Consider the following 16680-nt stretch of genomic DNA (forward strand, 5'->3'; position numbering starts at 1 on the left):
CGCGAGACCCATCCACGAGCCAGCCCCCATCTTTATCAGCTTATAAGACCCTTTCCAAGGCTTGATAGGACCAGTTTACCACCCTGTTTGCTGCTGTCTTGTCGACGGTAATGCCATTTTCTTCGACTGCTCGCATGGCCTCCGCTTGAGTGGCTTGGAATTTTGATGCGGCTTGCTGGAGTTTGCACGACAAGTTTTCACGCTTTACGAAGACAAGGATTTGTAGCAGAGGCCTGAGCTCGTCTGCCAGCGGCGGACTTATAGCCATGTTCTTAAGGTGCTCCACTAGAGCAAGCTCTTCTCCAGGACTTAAAAACAAGAGGTAGGTTAGAATCGAAACGAAGTAGCATAAGTTCCTTACCTCCCTGCTCGAACTTTGCCTTGGCGTCTGGCTCGGGTTCTTCCTGTCGCTGCTGTTCTTGCAGTCCTGACACAACCTCAAAGTTAAGATGGCAAAAACAAGTAAAAAAGATCAGCAAACGTACCCGCGTGTATAAACACTCATCCCACTCAAGTTGCTACTAGCCTCTGATGTGGTCTCGTCGTCGAAACGGTCTTCTCCTTGATCCGATTTTATCTTCGCTTCCAGCAGTACCCTGCGCTGATGTACCGCAACAAAGCGAGCACAATACTTCCCGACTTTCTCGACGCCCTCCTGGAACTGACCAACCAATCCATTTGCGCACTCCACAGCAGCTGGCTGTACTATAGTATCTACGATATCGGGCTGAGCATGAAGGTAGCACAGCCGAAGGACTTCCATCCAGTCTCTTGCCTCGATCAAAAGGCCGACAGCATCCTTGACGTCCTTACAGTAATCCAGAGCTACTCTCGCAGCTTCTTTTGGCCGTCCCATTGCTTGGAGTTCTTCTCGGAGCTCCAGTGCAAGGTTGGTGATCTCGTCGGGTGTCATGCTCAACTGGCCAGCAACCATGAGCACACCCTGCCAGTGACCGCCAGCACGGTACGCAGCTAAAGCCTTGTGGAGCTGCGAGCAGGACCTGAAAGTGATAGCTGCATCCTCAAACCTTTCCTGAGAAAGGAAGTATCCTCCCCAAGCCTCCATAATAGACGACCTTTGGCTCTCGCCTGTAAAGATGGAGAGTGCGAGCGAGAAGAGCTCCGGATGACTTTGGACGTGATCGAGTGCCTCGTTGAAATACGTCTCCCCGGCGCTCGAAAGATGTCGCAGTGCACTTGCATATCGTTTTAGCTTGCAGTCGATCTTGTAGCACATTATGGAGGGTGGCATGTCTTCTAGCTCCTGAAGGAAAGGAAGGAACTCTTTAGGATCTCGCTGGGAGTGAGACGCCACCATTGCAGCTAGATGCAAGTCGTAAAGTCCCAGCGCCGCATCAAACACCGCGTCGGCGTCTGCGAGCCATATCAGGTGCTTTAGAGCGCTCTCCGCCACAAGTTTTCCCTGTGACTCAATTGCTTCCAGAGCCTCCTCATCATCTGAAGTTCCGAGACCAAGCTCTCCTTCACGTAGTAGCTTGATGCGTTTCAACGCCTCTTCGAGCAAAGGCGGATCGTTTCGAGCAAGAATAGCCAGCAGGCACATCTCTCGAGATGGACTATCTGTTACGTGATTTTCGACAGCACTTCTCAGCGCTTCTAATACCACTTGCATCTTGTTGGATGAAACCGCCGGGACCATCCTGTTCTCCGGATTCAGCGTAGACAATGTCTTCTTGTACGTCGTTTCCAAAACGTTCTCGTTTCTCAGGCAGCTAACCAGCTCCGTGACAAGGCTAAGTTTGCCGACTTGCTTGACAAAGTCCGGGGCCAAACAGGAAAACTCCTTCTCACCAAGGAAGTCCACGATGACGTTTAGATCAATCCTGTGCCGCCGTGCGCAGGTGATAGCTTCTGCAAAGTCTTTCTCAGCTAGTGCCGCTTCGACAGCGTGAAGTATCAATCCCCGTGGATAAATGGTCTCGAGATTCCCACGGCTGGGTTGCATGATGACCGCAACGTCGCTGCCACCTAGAGTAGCAACTATCCTGGCTCCCCTCTCCCAAACACGCTGAATGTTGAAATCCTTTGGCGCTGGTTGCCGTTTACCGCTACCAACGTCTAGTACTTCCGGAGGAGAAGACGTGAAGTTGCTGCTACCGAGAGGGATAATGTGGAGCAAGTCTTGCCTTGTTTTATAAACCAAGTGAACGACGCTTGGCCTCGCTTTTGTGGATGTGATGTGGAGTGCAAACCCGGTGCAGTCGCTGCTGATGATGGAATTACGAAAATGGAGCTGGCCGCGTTCGTCAAGGCCGACAAACTGCACCTGTCCCTTATCTTCAAAAGCTTGCATCCACGGACATGCAACTGGAAACTTTCCAACCGGAGTAAGCTCTCCAGCGCAATGGTTCAGGATCGATCCGTCATTTAGCTGTAGAAAAGCCTGCGAGCTCTCTGTAAGGGGACTTCTCGCCGCTGCTATGAGCGGCTTGTCCAAATAGACTAGAGAAAGAGAACGCGAAGTCCATCCTTCTCCAGAATCTGTAGCCTCGAACTCAGTAAACTGTACCGAACCGTGACCGCTCGAGCTGTCTAGGAGTCCACAAAACCTGTTCACTCCCGTAGAAATCAGGTTCCTTACACCACCATCGAAGTTCTGCAATATGGATCCCACAACTTCAACGTCTTCCAGGTCGTTCCAGCCGTCACTAGTTGCAAGAACAGCAAGGCCAAAAGTCTGGTCTGATAAACTGGCTGCAACGGTGGTAAAACCAGAAGACCCGCTCGTAAGTGCCACAGTATTCACAGGTGCAGGAAATCGTACCTTGGAGAAGCACAAAGGTGGCGGAGTTATACAGACAGCCAGTGGTGTGACCAAAACACTCGGGCCATCAATAACCAGCGCCACCGAAGACTCCAGCACAGCTGACTTCCAACCCAAAGTGGTAGCTTTGACGTTGCCCAAGGCAGTCCAAACCATGGCACTGAGAGGCTTCTCTGGGTGCCAAACTGTGCTCACGGTCTCTTTGGACGTGTAGCGCCATTCCTGTTTCAAGTACCAGTGATAGTTGCTGCAGTACCAGAACTGGATCGTGTCCCAGCCATCACACCTGACAACCATCTTCATGACTTCTCCGCTGGAATCCCACTGCAGACTTTCTACACGAGCACCGGCAGGAGCAGTAGCCTGGAAATAATCTTTTTTCAGACCATTCCGCTCGAAGATCGTCACACTGGGAGCCTGGTCTGCCTTGGAAGTGCTGGCAGCAATTCGAGCACCACCCGGACTCCAGCAGATGCTCGAGCGATGCGTCGATGGCAATGCTTCACAGCTCGAATGGAGTTTGCCCGTTTCTCTTTCCCAGATCTTCACGACACTGCTGCTTTCTTGAGCATTGTATTCGCTTGTAGCAAAGTACTTCCCGTCAGCCCGCCACGAGAGTTCCACAGCGCTACTGGAAAATTCCTGGCGATCGTTGTTTTTGATCGAAAACTCGTGGACAGTGTCCCAGTTTGCTGGAGTCATGAGTAAGATCTGCCCGAGTCCTGATACTATAGCTAACAGTTCCCCATCTGGACTAGCAGCGAGACTAAGAATCCCTCCCTGGAGCGAGCCAATAACTTCTATGGCGCTGCTAGACCGTGGCTCAACCAGTACCAGATCACCGCTCTCCATGCCAATGACCAGCGCTTCCAGCTCCAGCAGGAATTCCATCCCGACCACGCCAGCGTCGAACTCGATGGCACTCCCCAGGGACAGCGAATGCCGCGAGAGCTGATCAAAAACGAAGAAGACGATCCACGATTGGCAAAATATTTCGGATTGAATCGACATACCTCCTCTTCCCAGTGGAGATTGCCGCCATTCGAGAGAAAGAAGGCGCGATCGTGCCCGCTGTCGATTGCCGCCGCGACGATCCTCTCATCCCCGAGCTCCAGCCGCGAATGCCTCTCTCGCAAAACCTCCAAGTTCTTCATAGCTATTCTAGAACCCTAAGGCTTAAAAAGATTTTCATTTCTATACAGTGTGCTTATTAGACAGGGTTCTATCGACCAATCCAGTCATTTCTTCGCGGAAGATTTCGCTCCTCCCCCGGCTGCATTCGATCCAGCCCCTGCTTCTCCCCCCGCGGCTTTCCGAGCGTTTTTCTCCTGGAGCGCCTTCGCATCTCTGGAAATCAAAAGAGAAATCCACCCAGTTTCCTCACGAATCGATCGAAATCTCGGGCTACCTCTCTCTCCTCTGCTCCGGCGTAAGATCATCCTTTGCCTTGCCGCCTTTGGCGGATCTCGCCTGAGCTCTCTCGCGATCTTTCTCTCGCTGATTTCCCCGTGAGAGATTCGCTAAGGATCAAGCAAACAGAAGAGAAACACGAAGAAGAATCAAGGATATTGGTCATTGCTCCAAATCCAGCAAGCGCCTTCCGCCCACGCCCTGCCCTAGCTACCTTTGACCTATCGTTCTTCTAAAATTTTCTCTGGATGAATGTATCTAGATCGTGGCCGTGCGTTTCTAGATTAAAATATTCAGGTCCGTAGGATCTAGGGTTCTAGAGCTCGTGAGCTCTGGCTATGGAGCGGGAAGTGCCCGACATCTCTAGGTGGGTGATCGTCTACCCTGTTTACATCAATTCGAAGAAGACGCTGGCGGAGGGCCGACGCATCGCCGCCAATCTTGCGTGCGAGAACCCCACTCTCGGTGAGATCGTCGAATCGTGCCATCTCCTCAAGCTCTCCACTGCCGCCGAGGTACTGGGTCTCTCATCTCTCCAGATCTAGCTCTATCTCACGAGAATTCCCCTCTCTTGTGGCAGCCCGAGAAAGCGTATTCTCGGGATTTCATGCAAAGAGGCCGCGTGAGAGTCCAGCTCTTCCAGAAGAATGCTCCAAAGACTCCAGTGAACCCCGGCATCACTTCCAGTAAGTTCTTCCCATCTTTTCTTCCTAGATCACGAGACCTTTGGGCAGGGAAAGCTCTAATGCTCAAGATCGCCGAGCTGGTTCCCACTCGAAGGAGAGACCATCAAAGCCATGCCGCGGCGAGCAGTCATTCTGGAGCTTCGGCATCTTCCGGGAGGGGAGGAAAGGGAGGCAGGAAAAAGAAGTGATCGATAGTTTCGAATCACGATCGAGCGCCAGGAGGTTTGAGATGAAAGTCTTTTCATCCATAAAAGCTCATGTTAAATCATCAACCTTTCAGGAAAATGCCTTGATCAAAACGTTGTCAATCCAATTTCTTTCATTTTGCTCGTGATACATAGGCTATCTAAAATTTGCCACGGTTGCAATAGGGCTCATGGCTGCTGGTCGCAGTTTCTTTGTCACAGGGTCTCCGGTAAATCACAAAGTTTTGCTTGAAAATCATATTGATCCTCGGGCTTGGCAGGGAATTGGAAAGACCACTCTTATCGTCAAGGTAGTGGAGAAACTCAGGGCTACGCATCCAAACCTCAAAGTTCAAGGCTTCTATACCAGTAAGAAAAAAATTCCTTGACACAAAATCAGAGATTTCTCATCTCTTTGTGATTTAGAGGAAGTGAGAAAGGAGGGCGAGAGAGTTGGATTCGAAGTCATCGCTTTTAATGGAGGACGCAAGGAAATGCTAGCTTCGATCAATTCTCCAGGGTATCTTGAGAACTTGTTCGTGTAAAAATCTGATTTTTACAATGTAGCCGGCTTCCTATGGTGGGACGATACAAGGTGAATGTTCCTGGCTTTGAAGCTCTCGCATTGCCCGAGCTAGAGGTAAATATATGCTGCGGTAGAACTTCACAGTTTGTCATGCTTTTGCGTTTCGCAGCCACTGGAAGACACCCAGCTTTTTGTGATCGACGAAGTTGGCAAGATGGAGCTCTTCAGCCCAAAGTTTTTTCCTGCCGTGGAAGCATTGCTACAGCGTCGTAATGCTGTGATCTTAGGCTCGGTTCCTATCAAACATTCATCCAAAGAAGGTATTGCTAAGTTTCGTAAAGAATGGGAAATGCATGACTGTTTCTTACATCTTGCAGTGGAGAAGGTCGTGAGCTTTCCGGGGGTAGCAGTTCTCACACTTGACAAGAACAACCGGGATGAAGTTGCTGACAAAATATACAAGGACTTGAGTGTTTTGCTTGGATGAAACTTCGTTTCATTTCGTAACCAGAGTTTGCTGTTAGATTACTTTGATCCTAGCTGCAAAGTCATGTCCATAGCGCTACAAATCGGTTAAAGCTAAGGATAACATCAAACCTTGTTGAGTGGTTTCTCACTCGCAATCAAATTGATCAGCTCCGGTTTCCACATCCTCCGTTTTAAGATCGCCATTTTGAGCCATGAGAATTCGGTAGATTCGTCTCGAGCATGCTGGACCGACACGCCTTCGGCTGTCAGCTCCCTCCTTCTCCAGGTCTTGGAGCAAAAGTTCCTTGTCATGCACCTGGCCAAAGCGTTAAAAACTCAAAAAAGCTAGAACTCAACTGTCATTGAAGGATCCATGTAGGCGTTCAAGAGCGAACGAAACGAAGGATAGCGTTTGGATATCGCAATTGCAGCCGCTCCGGAAACCTTTGGAATCGCAACCAGAGTTTTCAGCCTGCAACCAAAGATAGGTCCAAACTTGAAAGATTCTCATTCCCCATACCAGCTGCTCTTCTTGATCACTTCCTTGTTGGGATCCTTGTCCACGATATGATCTCCATTCTTGCTCACAGAAAGAGACGTGAGTCTTTGCCTGCGTCCCAAGAAACAAGTCGTGGTTACGTCAAGAGCGAAAGAATTCGTGGCTCATCACTTGTAAGGACATTCTATCAAGCTCCGCGTGAGAGCGATGACATGATCCGCCACTTCAGCTTCATCGATACACAGGCGAGAATGTACTCCACAGTAGTTTGTCACGAGCTCCGCCAGCGCCTGGAAACAAACTAATGAAAACCAACAAGAGAACATCAATAGAAATCAGGCACCTTGTCTGCGTTTGGCCGGATCCATTCACTTTCTCCGCGTTTAAACTGCTCTTGATCTCTGTGCGTGCAAACTATAGAACCTGCGAAAGAGGAGACATGAAAACTTACTTCTTCTGCAAGTACCAGTGGAGCTTGTTGACGAGATAACACACGGTAAATCCCGGATACTGTGCCTGGACTCGACGAACATGTACATCCAGCGAGCCTTGGCAAAGCAGTGATGAGAATTCTTCCGCTCCAAACACGAGAAGGACGTAAGGCACGTCGACTTCCTCGAGCTGCAAGGCAAGAGCAGTCCAGCACAAGACACATTGTTATTGATCACCTCTATCTCGTCATTTTCCGTGTCAAAACTCTCTGCTAGCCTCTTTGTTTTCCAGATGATACTCCCCGATATTGGATTCGAGCTGAGCGAGAACTTCAGCTCTTTACCAGCGAAAAGATTCAGCAACTGGCCTGTGCGATCGAAACAGTAAGCAATTAGACCATAGAAAAAACTAGAACAGCACTTGCCTCCAATCAGTCCATTCTCTGCGACCTTGCAATCGATTATCGCAACAGTGTTCTCAGCCGAGAACGTGCCTTTCTCCCATTTCGCCTTTTGCTGCTCATGCGTTCGTACTTGCGCTGCTTTCTCCTTAGCTCGTGCCTTCTGCAATCTTTCGGCCTAGGCAGCAAAACAAGCAAATGAAACTTCGCGAAGAAGAAGCGAGAGAGATCATACCTCTTTTTTTTTCCGCTTTTCCTCCTTCAGCCTTTGCTTCTCAGCTTCCTTTGCCTGCTTCCTCGCAGCTCGTTCCTCCTTTCGAGCTTCTTTCTCTTGCTCCAGCTTTCTTCTTTTGATTTCTCGAGGATCATCCACGGAGCTGGTCTGCGTGCCTAGAACAACAGCAATGGGGGCCGATCCATCCGAGTCCGAATCCAAGCACAACACATTGCTCACGCTGGCTCCTCCAGAAAAAAGACCACAAGAACTTTTCAATGTTCTAGTGGCGGTGGTGGCGGTGGTGGTAGCAATGGCAATGCTGGCAGAGGCACTCGCAAGGATGGAAGAAGACGATGCTTTCCAGTCTACAAGCAAATCCCCATCTTCGTCGTCGCCGTCTTCGTCTATTATCACCTGAGCTGGCCGAGCCATCCAATCCAACTAAAGTAAGATTTTCCCTGCTAGAGCGCTTCTACCACCGGGGAAGCTTGTCGATCATCTTTTCACGGCACCAAAATGCTGGAACTTCAATCCCGCTGGAGCCACGCTCGCTAGCTCCTAAACAACCGATCGCTTGCCTGACAAGATCCCCAGAAATGTAGCTCCTCCTCGTCAAGAACCCTAATCTTCGGGTGTAAAGAATATACCTAGCATATTCAGGTATCATTTAAGATATTCCCTAAAGTAAATCACTGTTTAACATTAATTTTATTACTTAGACCTTACACTTTAACGCTTCTAGAGTATAAAGAGTACTTTAGTTCCATGTAACACGTTCATGTTTTTTTCAGGTTCAGGTTTGTCCATCAATTGGATTTGTATTAAAGAGAAAAAAAACTTCATATTACTCACTGATGGTTGATTTGGCCAAAAAGGCCATATCGTTCATGCTCCAGGTTGTGCTGGAAAAAAAGAAATTCAATTTGAAATTAATAGAGCACACTTGGCATTATATGCCTAATTTCTCCTAGTAGCATCCTAAGACTGACAAATGGCCTGGTTAAGAAAGTGAATTAGACACTCAGAAGGCATGGAGTGATCAGCATCAAACCCATAACAGGAAGCAAGACAAACTCCCACCCAAATAACGTGCTAGACTGAGAGATGCTAGTGGACTTCTGTGGCAGTGAAACATAAGCAAGTTGCAATTAGAATTAGTATTACATACTTCACAATCACAAGGTATCCGGAGGGAAAAACATGGTTAGAGTATTTAGACTAAGTGTTATTAACATTGTCTACACAATCATTAGAGTTTTTGGTAAGAGCACAAAAGTATCAAGAACGGACTTACAATGCATAACACTCATCAAGTAGGTGATCTAGTGTTGGTGAAGTTTCTTTGCCTTAGAGATCAATATCATAGTTTATTGCTTTGGTATATTGGATTATATTGAGCAGAGACTCAATTGGTTTATAGATTTATTGATTGATTTGAGTGGATGGAAAATGTGATTTGCAACACATAGATATGTCTCTCAAATCCAACCATTCCATAAATAATGATATTTGTAGTGTTAGTATATGTTTATACCATGGTAGATAAAAATTTCAATAAGCTCATGTTTAGCTCTTCTATATGTTTAAGTGAAAACCTAAGTATATCATTCATAACATACTTAAAAATATAAGTAAGTATTGGTTAAAAAACCAACTTATGCTAGTTTGTATAATGTATTTAGTGGTGTCAAGGTATTATTTGATATTAATTTATTTAAAGAGCCATATTCTAAAAATTATATATATATATATATCACCTGTATAACGCCTTTATAAATATTTACAAAAGAATATGATTTTTTCTCTCATTTGCAAGAAAGACTGTAAACTAAGCTTGCCATTTTGGTTCACTTTGATAAGCAATTCTAAAAAAGTATATTATCGATTCTTTTAGTTATGCAATACAATTTTAATATATGCTTTAAGTGTTAGCTTTGATAATAAACTTTGCATGGTTTCTTATAATTGATCTTGCTCCTTTACATGCTTGCATGGATGCAAGAAGTTGTGGGCTTGAAGTAATTGCAAAGGAATTCTGTTTAATTCCAATGAGAGATCTTATAATGGCATGCTTTTGAAGTCCTTGGAATAGAGTGATATATATATTTTTGTGTTGAATATATAGCAAGCAATATGTGATTGTAAATTTTGGGGGGAGGTGTATCTGGGTGTGTGGCATGGCAAAAAATTATAATGTATTGCAAGATATATAAATTTAAAACATATATATGCTTCAATTGTTTAAACATATATGTGACTCATAATATAATGTTTGGACACAATTCTTTTTTCAAGGTATGTATATATTGGCATGCATGTGACATTAGTGCCACTTCATGTGCCATAATCCATGTCAGGCTATTTTGCCATGGTTTAAGCTTTGGTGTCTGAGGAGTTCAATCTCACCTTAATTTTACTCATGGAGAAAATTGATCCTTGCACATTTCTGGGTGGGCAGCTCAAGAAGTTTAACCTCTCTACAAATTTCTTCTGAAGTCTTGAATAGCTGTTGTGCATTGTGTTGTGTATTAAGCAAGATCACCATTTGGAGGAGCTTATCCTTGGCAGAAACATCTCCAACCATATCCCTCCATCAATCAATTGAACTCCTTAACACCTCCTCTTGATATGGCACTACTGCACCACTATCCATCACATGCTCAAAATCCAGGCTCAATGAGATAGATAAAAAAGATTAGAAGAATTAGAAGGTCTCCATCAATCTTCTCCTTAGTAGGCAATGGCATCATACCAAAAGGATCTCAAGTGATAGCAACTTAGGTTAATCAAGAGACACTCTTTCTCACCAATTGAAGTTAAAATCCATAAGAATCTCTCATAGATCATATGATTCCATTGTGGAGGGATAGCCATGTTGTCATGGATGGCATCTCTATGAGTGATTTTATAACAATCATGCAATGGAGGCCATGAAGTTCACATGTTATAAATGTGATTGTGGGTATCGAAAATTATATGTCAGTAAATTTTTTCAGATATTCTTTCCTTACTGCCATGATGATAAAAGATTGATATTGTTTGTCCCCTTTTCAACCTCTTTTGTTAAATGTTAGTAAATTAAGTTTAGTATCTATACTTAGCCAAATAAATATAAAGTAGAAACTCCTATATATTTGCTGTTGAGCATACTTGGCTTGACTCTTAATTTTCTTTTGGTCCATCTTGCACTAACTTGACAAAACCCTTGCCTATTGAGACTAATCTTTTAATATTGCTACATAATAACTTATCATGTTCGCCAAACACCCTCATTATCATGTCCCATATATTAATCCTGTTCTTTTCCAATTACTATTTATGGAAAGTTTCTAGATTAGTGAGTAAGGCATATTTATGGAATGTAGAAATTGTCTTAAACACGATAGTGTTGTTTTTATGTCTAAATTCCTAATCTAGCATCATTCTATATTTAGTAAATTTTTATGATTGTCCTAAAGATTAACTCTAGGACTGGGGTGAAAGCTAAAAGTGTTCCTCAAAGCGTCAAAATGTATAGTATGGATAAAAGGTAGATCAAGTATGGTTGACCAACCTAAGGCATAGTACTACTTATGTATTTGTATTTATTTTGTGTCCAAATTAGGTTTAAGCTTAAACTTCATACCATACTAGCAAGTGGATTACTTATATCCTTACATTAAGCCACTGGTATACTAACATTGTGCCAAATTCCATTTGGCTCTATTTTTCATGCTAGTCCTAGCATTACGATGCTAGATGCTTTAAAATTGTTCTAATATCACTCTGTGCTTTTGCTCATTCATTCATTGGGTTATACGCTTAGAAGTCGTTCTAAGCTCCTACTCTTTCGCCCTTTGGGTTGTACACTCATAAATTATATTGTACTCCACTTCTTTTGCTCTTTGGCTTTATGGTTAAGAGTTTGGCTCCATCCTTTCATTTAGAGGTCCAAAGCTCTAAACTTTGGGTTTTGTTTTGCTGCCCTTAGATATATGGCCAAGGCTAGGTTTCATTCCATCTATAGTAAATCACTATAGGGTAAAGGGTGAAAGACATATGTATTACATCATATCATGCAATGGAAATCAATCTTTGATGCAATTAACAAATACACTTTATTTGTTTTATTTGCAAATAAAATGTTGAGTGAGAGAAAAAAAAACTGCCATTTACCTTGCTCTAGATAGTGCATACAGTCTCTCGTTAGATGTATGGATCTCCACAAACATATAGTGAAAGCTTTGTGTCTTGTGCTTTCCACTTGTAGCTCGTAAAAAATGATCTCTGTTCCACACTTTTTGCACTCAACAAACCTTGACAAACCATTTAGTGCATTTTTAAAAGAAAAGGAAATGAAGCCACATGGTCAATCTTCCCATATTGGACAATTGCCTTCTTGCTGGCAGTACCAAACTATCCATATGAGTAGAATTGATAAAATCTTCACCAGCTGTCTCATGCTTCTTCATGGAGAAATGCTTAAGCTTTGGCAGTCCTAAGTCTCACAAGAGCTGGCAAGCCATGCAGTTTGACTGGTTGGTGCCTCCAGACAAAGGTCTCTCTTTTGTTGCTACATATTTACAAGTGCAGTAAGCAATTGAGATAAACAGAAACCAACAATTGCATGAGACTCAGTGACAGTCCTGGAAAAGAAATCATCCTTGGAGTCTAGAGCAGTGGCTGGAAGTTTGGATGCTCTCAAATGAAACGGATTGTGCCATCTGACAACCCCCAAGTTAAGAGGCTTGAGATTGATCCCAAAGTTCTCAATAACTTCTTCAACTTCCAGATAACTTATCAAGTGGTTGACCTCTAACATGCTCCCATCTTTCCTACTGTCACATTTGCTCAAGCTATAGTCCAAGCTCTCTTCATAGTAAACTCTATGGGAACCACCACCTCCTTTGGAATTCTGATGACTTGAGTTCTAGTCCAAGCTCTCATCCTGGTAGTGATTGGTGGTAATAACTATCATGCTTTCAATAGTGTCTCACTGACAAAGATCTTACTCAGTCGCCATCTAAGGAAAGATCTTTCAATGCACTAGACACAATGCTCTCAATGTATTCTTAGTGACATCACTTTGTATGGGATGACATGCTTGTCATGCCCCATACATACATGGCATGTAAATATTATACAGACAATCAAGTTTTCAATTGCTATTATAGCAATCAAAAAGTGATTGTGTGCATAATATTTTTGCAACTCAAAACAAAATAAAATAAATCATACTCACATATGCAATCACATAATCATTGTCATATGAATAATCTTTGATAGAATTAGTCATAATATTTTTATAGTGAGCTTGAGCTATTTGACAACATGCAAGTCATACTTGTTACTTTCTCTTTAAGTTGTTTTTAGTGTTTCAATAATCATGTTAAGAATATGTAACCCAAGAAGAAAACGTTACTATATAGTATAGGAAAGTGCTTTCGATTGCATGTCTTGAATGAGAGTGACCAATCCCTGGAAATGCCCTAAATCAAACCATTGGTTCCCAATTTGAGCTTCACATTCACAGGCTTTTACTATGTTGATCATGGCTTGCTTAAATATAAAACTTATGTAGAAAAGGAACAAGAAGAAAGAAGAGAAAATTGACCACTCATGGAATGTTGGAGTTGCCTTTGAAAATTCGTCGCCATGATCAAGACGTGATAATCGTGTGCCACAGTAAGTCAAAGAAGTCGAGTTCTTTTTGAACAATCTTTGACTATAAATTGGCAGCTTTGTCGCCAAAGAATTTCACACGTCCACTTCATATAGTTAGTAATTGTCCAATCTGAAGGCTCAGATGGAAATAGCTCCAGAAAACGAGAGCAAACTTCCTATAGTTCGTGTGGAGAAAGTGTTGCTAGTCAAATCCAAATCCAAATCCATCGTGAGGGACGATGCTATTTCACCAAGGATCATGTTTCTCAGCAGCATCGACCAGCGATTTGGAGCTTACCAGCGCAATCTCCTTGTTTTCTCGGCCCCCGAAAATCCCGAGGTGGTCTCTTCCGGGATCAAGCACGCCATGGAAGAACTTCTCGTGAGCCATGATTTCTTCTCCGGGAGGTTTCAGCGAAACCATCTCACACAAAAGCTTGAGATCCGCTGCGATGACTCTGGGGCGATCCTGGCTAGTGCTAGAGCTGATCTCCGCCTCGAAGGCTTGCTCGCTACCATGGATTCCATCTCCCATCTTTTCTTTTGCTTCCCAGTGGACGCTCGATCGATCGAAGAGCTCCCAATGCTCACGATCCAGGTAAAGAACGTCATCGATCGCTTTGTTCTTCTTTATACGTTTTGGATGTAGGTGACTGGATTGAGCGGCGACACTGGATTTGCTATCGGTGTGCTGTGCCATCACGCCATCACCGACGCTACCTCGGGGATCAGTTTTCTCTCCAATCTGGCATCCATTGCTCGCGGCGCTGGTCTCCTCTTCCATCCCAACTCCGATCGCAGCGTCTTCAAGGCCAGGCATCCTCCCCAACCCAGCTTCCCCCACCATGAATTCATCCATCACCCAAATCTGGATTCCAGCCGCTATGCGATCACGCTGGAATCCGCCATTTGCGTCGGCGAGCGATCCAAGAGAGCGTCAGGAGAGATCAAGCGACGCAAGGCCTTTCATTTCTCATTTGAAACACTAACCCATCTCAAGAACAGCGTGCTTGCAAGTGTACCGCGCGGTTGCACCACGTTTGAAGCGCTGGCGGCGTACGTCTGGCGGTATGCCGCGCGGTACTCCAAGAAGGTGCCTGAGGAGACCTCGCGGCTTCGATTCGTACTGGACATCCGCCGCACGGTACAGCCGCCGCTAGACGCGACGTTCGTGGGGAACGCGATCTACTGGGCTCACGCGGAGATGACGCAGCGCGATTTGGTGGGCGAGCCGCTCGGGGCGGCGGTGATCGAGATCCAGCGCGCGCGCGCGCAGATCACCGACGAGTACCTGCGATCCGGGTGGGATTTCCTGGAAGAGAATCGCGATTTCTGGTACTCGTCGGGGAATTGCGACGTGGGGATCAACGCTTGGCCGCGCGCGATGCTGGGCGCGCGGGAGCTGGATTTCGGGTGGGGCAAGCCGTGCCGCGCGGTGTTCCCGCTCGATCCAGAGACGAGCACCGTCATGTTTGTGCCCGTGGATGGCGGCATCGATGTCTCGCTGTGCCTCTTTCCACATCAGTTGGAACAGTATAGCGATTTCGTGCCTACATTCGCGAAGCAATGATAGCGATTTCGTGCTCACATTCGCGAAGCAACCAAGATCTTGGTTGGCGCCCACCATTCCCTATGTTGTCTTGTCACGAACTTTCCTTCCATAGAAGTTCTTGCAAGTAAGGTCTTTCCTGGTCCTCAAAGAACGCGGAATCTGCTATGCTGCCAGTGCTTGACACTGAATCCTCCACTGATCGAGAGTTATCCTTGTGCGACTGAGAATTTCGCCCACAGACGTTTTAGTGGTCGTCAAATGTACCATTGTCGATTATAGCTTCATTCACAAACTAATTAGTTAACTAATTAAACTAATTAGGCGTGGCGCTGTAAAGATTGTCAGGCAGGAGAGCAACTTCTTTTGCCAAATGATTAATGACTATGGAGTATATTAGGCCAAACAAAGGTTTAGGATTTATTTTAAAAAGGTGTTTGTGCCTGATTCCAAGAGCAAGGATGGCAACCAAGCTTCAGCTCCTCCTTTAGTATTTCTATGCATCATTCTCAAACTTCCTTTTTAACATGTCGTTCTTTGTCATTGTACCCACGGCCACATCATGTAAGTGATTTCATTTCCATATAAACTCAAATGCTGAAGTCAATCAAATGCCAAACATTTGGGTGGAGGACCTCTTTTCAGCGGATTGACTGTGGGAGTGGTAACTCTCATCTCATCTATGGTGATTCCACTCTCCAACCTGCCAAAATTTAAGAGAAAGTATGGCCCAACTCTAGACTTGTCATTGGTTTCCCTGCTTCTTGGCCATATCATCTTGCAGACCGGACCAAAGTTCTCTACCTCATTCTGGTGGGGCGTATGGTAAATGGGATTGGTTTTACCGGGTGGTTCTTTGTGAAAAGGTATTATACAGATCCCTGTATTGTTGGTATTGAAAGGCAGACAATGTGCACAAGCTTGCTCATTCTCACCCAGACCCTGGGAATGGTTACAATCTTTGGAGGAGTTCTTGCAGAGATTCCTGTGGAAACATTGTTGTTCAACAAAAACACATCACCTGGCTGGTTCATGGCGGTGGTGTGGAGTGTCTTTTGGTTTGCTAGCAAAACTTTTGTTTAAAGACATGCTCTAGGTTTGCTTTCTCTGTTTAGTTGATAGTTTTTGATTGCTATTATTTCTCCAGCTTGATCAACACCATAACAATCACTCAATGGTCTACATGGTTTGCTAGTTCTTAACTTTGTTTTATATGTCTTTCCAGCCTAATCATCTAGAGAACCTTGCCCTAGTTCATCCAGTATTTACTTCCAAACTTGTTTTTATAATAAGAGGTCTTTTATTATTTTTTCCATATTAATTAATATAAACTTGAGTTTATCTTCTATTACTCGGCTTGGTGCCACACTTTGCCATTTACATTTGCATCATGTGGCAAAGCTAGTTTTTATTCTTTATAGCAACAGCCATACACACGCATGTGCATGAGATGAGGCAAACCTAATTGTGCATATAGGTGATCTCAAGTTTGAGTGTAATCATTGCGGGTGGTGATAAGTTAAGCTTTTGTCCTCATCCTTAGTATGGACTAATTGCAGCATAATTATGCCAAGTGTGATTTTAAGGTTTTTTTTTGTCTCATACTTCTTAATATTTCTTCCATTTCTCTCACTTTTGTTCTTCTTTGTTCCTTTACTTTTACCTCTACTTCTATCATTTTCGTTTCCCCATTACTTCTTTTTATGTTTTTGTTTTGTTCCTCTATTCCTTCTTTAGATCCCTTTGATAATTTTTGTGTTGTAGCGGTTAATTGGCTCATGAAAGAGTATATCAATTTCTTTGAATTTAATTTATTGTGTAGGGCTAAGATTGCAACATATCATCCTATTCCAACTAGGGATACTCGTTCAATCAAAGTT

At 44.5% G+C, this 16680-nt stretch overlaps 7 protein-coding genes across 10 annotated transcripts; 4 read left to right on the forward strand and 3 right to left on the reverse strand.

Annotated features, from left to right (window-relative positions):
- Positions 1 to 17: 17 nt before the first annotated feature.
- On the reverse strand, positions 18 to 3946 carry LOC9629340 (elongator complex protein 1). The gene is made up of 4 exons (XM_024663644.1): positions 3799 to 3946; positions 486 to 3736; positions 362 to 427; positions 18 to 308 (listed from the first exon to the last, which is right to left on the reverse strand). The coding sequence occupies exons 1-4, from the start codon at positions 3937 to 3939 to the stop codon at positions 41 to 43; spliced, it is 3726 nt and encodes a 1241-aa protein (XP_024519412.1). The 5' UTR covers positions 3940 to 3946; the 3' UTR covers positions 18 to 40.
- Positions 3947 to 3958: 12 nt separating this feature from the next.
- Positions 3959 to 4453, reverse strand: LOC112342205. Its single transcript, XM_024663650.1, has 3 exons — positions 4355 to 4453; positions 4194 to 4293; positions 3959 to 4132 (listed from the first exon to the last, which is right to left on the reverse strand). The coding sequence occupies exons 1-3, from the start codon at positions 4359 to 4361 to the stop codon at positions 4024 to 4026; spliced, it is 216 nt and encodes a 71-aa protein (XP_024519418.1). The 5' UTR covers positions 4362 to 4453; the 3' UTR covers positions 3959 to 4023.
- A 52-nt stretch (positions 4454 to 4505) lies between these two features.
- On the forward strand, positions 4506 to 5217 carry LOC9629341 (signal recognition particle 19 kDa protein). 2 transcript variants are annotated; one of them, XM_024663649.1, is made up of 4 exons: positions 4506 to 4710; positions 4776 to 4881; positions 4930 to 5103; positions 5162 to 5217. In XM_024663649.1, exons 1-3 carry the CDS (start codon positions 4534 to 4536, stop codon positions 5067 to 5069), a joined length of 423 nt encoding a protein of 140 aa, XP_024519417.1. In that variant the 5' UTR covers positions 4506 to 4533; the 3' UTR covers positions 5070 to 5103; positions 5162 to 5217. The 2 variants fall into 2 exon arrangements, with proteins under 2 accessions (XP_024519417.1, XP_002989822.1); XM_002989776.2 differs by having other exon boundaries at positions 4930 to 5207.
- On the forward strand, positions 5184 to 6188 carry LOC9629013 (cancer-related nucleoside-triphosphatase homolog). Its single transcript, XM_024663648.1, has 6 exons — positions 5184 to 5296; positions 5348 to 5435; positions 5493 to 5586; positions 5634 to 5706; positions 5762 to 5912; positions 5970 to 6188. Exons 1-6 carry the CDS (start codon positions 5258 to 5260, stop codon positions 6077 to 6079), a joined length of 555 nt encoding a protein of 184 aa, XP_024519416.1. The 5' UTR covers positions 5184 to 5257; the 3' UTR covers positions 6080 to 6188.
- LOC9629342 (crossover junction endonuclease EME1) lies at positions 5452 to 8228 on the reverse strand. 3 transcript variants are annotated; one of them, XR_002990868.1, is made up of 11 exons: positions 7627 to 8228; positions 7416 to 7569; positions 7228 to 7358; positions 7011 to 7180; positions 6903 to 6960; positions 6731 to 6849; positions 6581 to 6670; positions 6418 to 6532; positions 6190 to 6376; positions 5961 to 6132; positions 5452 to 5888 (listed from the first exon to the last, which is right to left on the reverse strand). XR_002990868.1 is itself a non-coding variant. In XM_024663645.1 (10 exons), exons 1-9 carry the CDS (start codon positions 8038 to 8040, stop codon positions 6206 to 6208), a joined length of 1422 nt encoding a protein of 473 aa, XP_024519413.1. In that variant the 5' UTR covers positions 8041 to 8228; the 3' UTR covers positions 6076 to 6154; positions 6190 to 6205. The 3 variants fall into 3 exon arrangements, 1 of the variants encoding a protein (XP_024519413.1); XR_002990867.1 differs by having other exon boundaries at positions 5961 to 6376; XM_024663645.1 differs by lacking the exon at positions 5452 to 5888 and having other exon boundaries at positions 6076 to 6154.
- A 5147-nt stretch (positions 8229 to 13375) lies between these two features.
- Positions 13376 to 13813, forward strand: LOC112342191 (the record flags this gene model as incomplete). Its single annotated transcript, XM_024663621.1, has 1 exon — positions 13376 to 13813. A coding segment is annotated over exon 1 (420 nt), but the record flags the coding sequence as incomplete, so codon positions are not given.
- Positions 13814 to 13816: 3 nt separating this feature from the next.
- LOC9629343 (omega-hydroxypalmitate O-feruloyl transferase) lies at positions 13817 to 14821 on the forward strand. The gene is made up of 2 exons (XM_002989778.2): positions 13817 to 13849; positions 13901 to 14821. Exons 1-2 carry the CDS (start codon positions 13835 to 13837, stop codon positions 14819 to 14821), a joined length of 936 nt encoding a protein of 311 aa, XP_002989824.2. The 5' UTR covers positions 13817 to 13834.
- Positions 14822 to 16680: the final 1859 nt, after the last annotated feature.

Source organism: Selaginella moellendorffii, unplaced genomic scaffold (assembly GCF_000143415.4).
Source record: "Selaginella moellendorffii unplaced genomic scaffold, v1.0 SELMOscaffold_101, whole genome shotgun sequence".
Lineage (NCBI taxonomy): Eukaryota > Viridiplantae > Streptophyta > Lycopodiopsida > Selaginellales > Selaginellaceae > Selaginella > Selaginella moellendorffii.